Below are 4478 nucleotides of genomic sequence, written 5' to 3'. Positions count from 1 at the left end.
CCGAAGGGGCAGCACGCGCCCCCCGGAGGTCCCCCGCGCCCCCCGGAGATCCCCCGCCTCCTTCCCTGGGCCGCCGCGGGCTCGGTGAGCTGTTTTTTCCCTCTGGCCGGCAGGCTGGGCGCGCAGGGGCGCGGGCCCCCGCCCGGCGCGCAGCGGCACCATGGGCACGGTGCTGTCCCTGTCCCCCAGCTACCGCAAGGCCACGCTGTTTGAGGATGGCGCGGCCACGGTGGGCCACTACACGGCCGTGCAGAACAGCAAGAACGCCAAGGACAAGAACCTGAAGCGGCACTCTATCATCTCCGTGCTGCCTTGGAAGAGGATCGTGGCCGTGTCGGCCAAGAAAAAGAACTCCAAGAAGGTGCAGCCCAACAGCAGCTACCAGAACAACATCACGCACCTCAACAATGAGAACCTGAAGAAGTCGCTGTCGTGCGCCAACCTGTCCACGTTCGCCCAGCCCCCACCGGCCCAGCCGCCCGTCCCCCCTGCGAGCCAGCTCTCGGGCTCCCAAACCGGGGTCTCCTCCTCCGTCAAGAAGGCCCCACACCCTGCCGTCACCTCCGCCGGGACGCCGAAGCGAGTCATCGTCCAGGCGTCCACCAGCGAGCTGCTGCGCTGCCTGGGCGAGTTTCTCTGCCGCCGGTGCTACCGCCTGAAGCACCTGTCCCCTACGGACCCTGTGCTCTGGCTGCGCAGCGTGGACCGCTCGCTGCTTCTGCAGGGCTGGCAGGACCAGGGCTTCATCACACCGGCCAACGTGGTCTTCCTCTACATGCTCTGTAGGGACGTGATCTCCTCCGAGGTGGGCTCTGACCACGAGCTCCAGGCCGTGCTGCTGACCTGCCTGTACCTCTCCTATTCCTATATGGGCAACGAGATCTCCTACCCACTCAAGCCCTTCCTGGTGGAGAGCTGCAAGGAGGCCTTTTGGGACCGCTGCCTCTCCGTCATCAACCTCATGAGCTCCAAGATGCTGCAGATCAATGCCGACCCACACTACTTCACACAGGTATTCTCCGACCTGAAGAACGAGAGTGGCCAGGAGGACAAGAAGCGGCTTCTCCTAGGGCTGGATCGGTGAGCCCTGTAGCCTGCATCATGGCTCAAGGATTCAATTCATTTTTAAAAGTTTATTAAACAAATCAGATTTTATGTACAGTATGTGTCTATCAAAGCCACAAAGGGCCTCTCCCGGCCCCCCTTCTCTCCTTGGGGTTTTCTTCAGCCCTGCCTGGAACTTTGGGCGCTTTTGAACTCCTGAACCTTGTGCAAAACCCAGAAGACGTATTCAGAGCCACCCAGACCCATGCCCTCCCACTTTGGGGACTTCAAAGGACTGACCTGCCTCTGCCGCCTGTGCCCTTGCTGGACCAGGGCAGGTGAGGCTGTCTGCTGCTCGCTGCCTGGGAGCTGGAGAAAGGCCCTGGCCAGCTGGCCCAGGGAGGAATTGGCACTTCTGGTTGGGGGCCCTTTTCTGGCCTCTGCTTGGGGTTGTCCATTCTCCTAGAAGCTTCTGGAGCGGGCTGCCTTGACTGAGCTGCACGTCGGGTTGTGAGGCAAGATGCTGCTTCAGTTGAGGAGAAGCCGGACGGATGCAAAGATTGTGTCCTGCTGTTTGGCCGCGCACAACCCTGGTTTGCTCTTTTTTCTTTTTTAGGGAGAAGGGCTTTCCTTTAGTGGAGACACAGAACTTACCCCCCAGTCCCCTTGTCCCCTGCCCCCAGCCGTGTTGGTAATGTTGGTTAATGAGCTGGTTTGACTCATTAAGTTCTTTTATTTTGGGTCTCAGCTAAAGAGGTGGGGTGAAGCTGGGGACAGCTCCCTTCCTTGGTGAATTTTTCATTTGAATAATGCAGCTTAGTCGCCCTGTGGCGAAGGCCAGGACAGCCGCAGGTGCCCATTATCATCACCTGTCTTCTGGGCAGGTGGGGCTGCCACGCCTGGGATGGAGCCAGTGCCCACCTAGGGGCCAAGGCCTGTCACTGGTGTACATGACATTTGTTCTGCAGAGCTGGGGGTGGGGCATGGTAATGATGTACCCCCACCCCTACCCGTTAATTTAAAGCTGTTTCCAAACAGTTCAGTTTCTTCTGAGGACGAAGCCTTGCCCTGCAAGGCCCAGTGAGACAGCTGGATCCTGGGGACAATTACAAGATGGGAGTAGAACTCCTGATTGCTTTGGAAGCCTGCTGATTCTACAACTGATCATTTGCAGCTGCTGGTTTGGGTTTCCACTGTAGTGGCTGTAGAGACACATGATGTGTACTTAATCAATTTTCTTTCTAATTCTCCTAGATTGGTGGCTTGGGACTTGGGAGAGGACCAAGAGAAGGGGGCGAGTCTTCCTCCATGGCCCATCACTCCGGCTTTGGGGAACAAAGACCAGTGATAAGGCTACAGAGAATGCGCTCTTTCCAATCCCCCAGGGAGTGCTGGAATGAGGGGTTGGGGGGAGGCAGAGGGTCGTTTTACATAGGATTAGGTTCCAGGTGGCTGTTGATTTCAGCACAAGCACTACTGAAAATCACATAAAAAGAAAGCTGTGGTGCTCGCTTCGGCAGCACATATACAAAAAAGAAAGCTGTGAAATTGAGGTCCCAGTTTAAGAGGTCCGTGGTATGCCTGGATGTGAGGAAGAGGGCCTGCCCGTGCCTGAGAGCATTTGCCCCAGCCGTGCCTCGAGGCCCACGTGCCAAGCCATTCCTGGGACTGCCAGATAATCTGATGCAGAGCTGGAAGGAACCTGCAGCTGCTGGCACAGACTTCACTGCAGCGCCTCTCCTCTGCTGGAGCTGTCACACGGCCTGTCTGTTTTGATCCTTCTGCCACGTGTGACCTGAGGTAGGAAGCCCTCGGGGACAACGGGCCCTGGCGGCTCGGAAGAGGTTGGTTCGGGTGCCGAGTTTCAAGAGGAGGGGTGCGTGTTTGCAGACACTCGGTGGGCAGGACGAACTTGGCCTGAAACTGCGGTTAAGTCGCATCCACAGGATTCCAGTTTTGTGTGTTTCCTTCTCTTTCTCCATATTTATTTTTTTATTTTTTTGGAGGAGGTGCGAATTTCAGGAGTGGTTGGGGACTAAGGAAGTAACTCTGGTTCCATCAATGTGAAGCCTGTCATGTTCTCCTCCCTCCCCTTGTACTGGTCATCAGTATTGTGTAAAGGAACTGATACACTTGAGTGTGCAAGCAATGAACCCATTTGACATGCTGCTATGAAGACTACTTTTAGAACAACAACAAAAAAGAAAAAAAACTAACCGATAAAAAAAACCCTTTATTCTTTAATTGTTGCTTTTACAGTGATATTGTGCATGCAAACCAGGAGCATTTTGTGTCTTCAGAAAAATATTCTTAGAACAGATGGCTGTGAAAATTACACCCGTGCACAGAACAAGTCACAGGAATAATAGTTCAGGATTTGGTTTTTCTCTTTCTTGTAAAGCTGGAGGGTTGATATATTCTTTCCATGCAGTTATTAGAATTTAGTTTTGTTCCAACAGTTGTTAAACTTGCAATGAGAAGAAAATGTGCCATTTTTTTCACTCAGAATTATTCATAGCTGTATATTTGAAACTGCTAATTACACAATGTGTGATGTGTGTTGGTTTTTTAGTGCAATTTCTTCTGTAGCTATTCTTTGACCAAACTGTGGGTATTGTTAATATTAATTTATATTTGTCTCATTTTGTATGTATGTGTAGTGTGTTTCTAAGTATGTGTGGTTTATAATCTGACAAGGTCATGAAGCTCAGTTTGGCTGTAATTTAATTCCCCTTCCCTTATTTTTATTTATTTTTGTCCTGTGCTGATTAAATAAAATGCACTGACCATCCATTACATAGACCTGTTTTGTGGGCACATCATTCATGAGCAGGCCGGGGGCCCCTTTTATAAATGATTCCTGTTCTCAGAACATGATTGGATTTGTGTTGTGGGGGAGGGGTGGGGAATATGGGCGAGAGGAGGCGGGCAGGGTTAGGGAAGAGGGCTTAATGAGCACACTGATGTTAAGGTGATTAAGAAGGAAGCACAGGTTAAGTCAACTCTGGTTTAGCTGCTTGGTGGCCTAGGTGATGAGGACTTCTGGCCAGGGAGGACCAGGCCCAGGCATGGCCTGGGGAAGGCTGGCGGAGTGGTCCCTCAGGGGCTTTAGGCCGTGGATCCCCATTGGTGGAGCTTGGCTCTAAGGCCGCTGCCCCTATGTGTCCTGGGCCTGGCTCAGCTCAGTGCTCACTGCCCAGAGGCTCCCAGGCCCGCAGGAGTGGACTGGTGTTCATGTGGCCCAACCCTGTCAGTGTTGCTCATGCACATTTCTGTGAGAGAATTCCAGCCCCGGAGCTTCCAGATAAGCAGCTACCCTGCTCATAATTGTGGGACCCCCTCCAGCCGTATAGGCATACCTCAAGGTACGGTGGGTTTGGGCCCAGACCACCATAATGAAGGGAGCATCGCAATAAAGCAAGTCATGATCTTTT

The 4478-nt window shown here is 53.1% G+C and overlaps 1 protein-coding gene across 1 annotated transcript; it reads left to right on the top strand.

Annotated features, from left to right (window-relative positions):
- The first annotated feature begins 7 nt into the window (after window positions 1-7).
- CDK5R1 (cyclin dependent kinase 5 regulatory subunit 1) lies at window positions 8-3846 on the top strand. Its single transcript, XM_025041586.1, has one exon. It carries the CDS (start codon window positions 161-163, stop codon window positions 1082-1084), a length of 924 nt encoding a protein of 307 aa, XP_024897354.1. The 5' UTR covers window positions 8-160; the 3' UTR covers window positions 1085-3846.
- Window positions 3847-4478: the final 632 nt, after the last annotated feature.

The sequence above is a fragment of the Pteropus alecto genome, unplaced genomic scaffold, assembly GCF_000325575.1.
Source record: "Pteropus alecto unplaced genomic scaffold, ASM32557v1 scaffold98, whole genome shotgun sequence".
Classification (NCBI taxonomy): domain Eukaryota; kingdom Metazoa; phylum Chordata; class Mammalia; order Chiroptera; family Pteropodidae; genus Pteropus; species Pteropus alecto.
The sequence above is the reverse complement of the archived record's forward strand: the minus strand, read 5'-3'. Positions and strand labels throughout refer to the sequence as shown.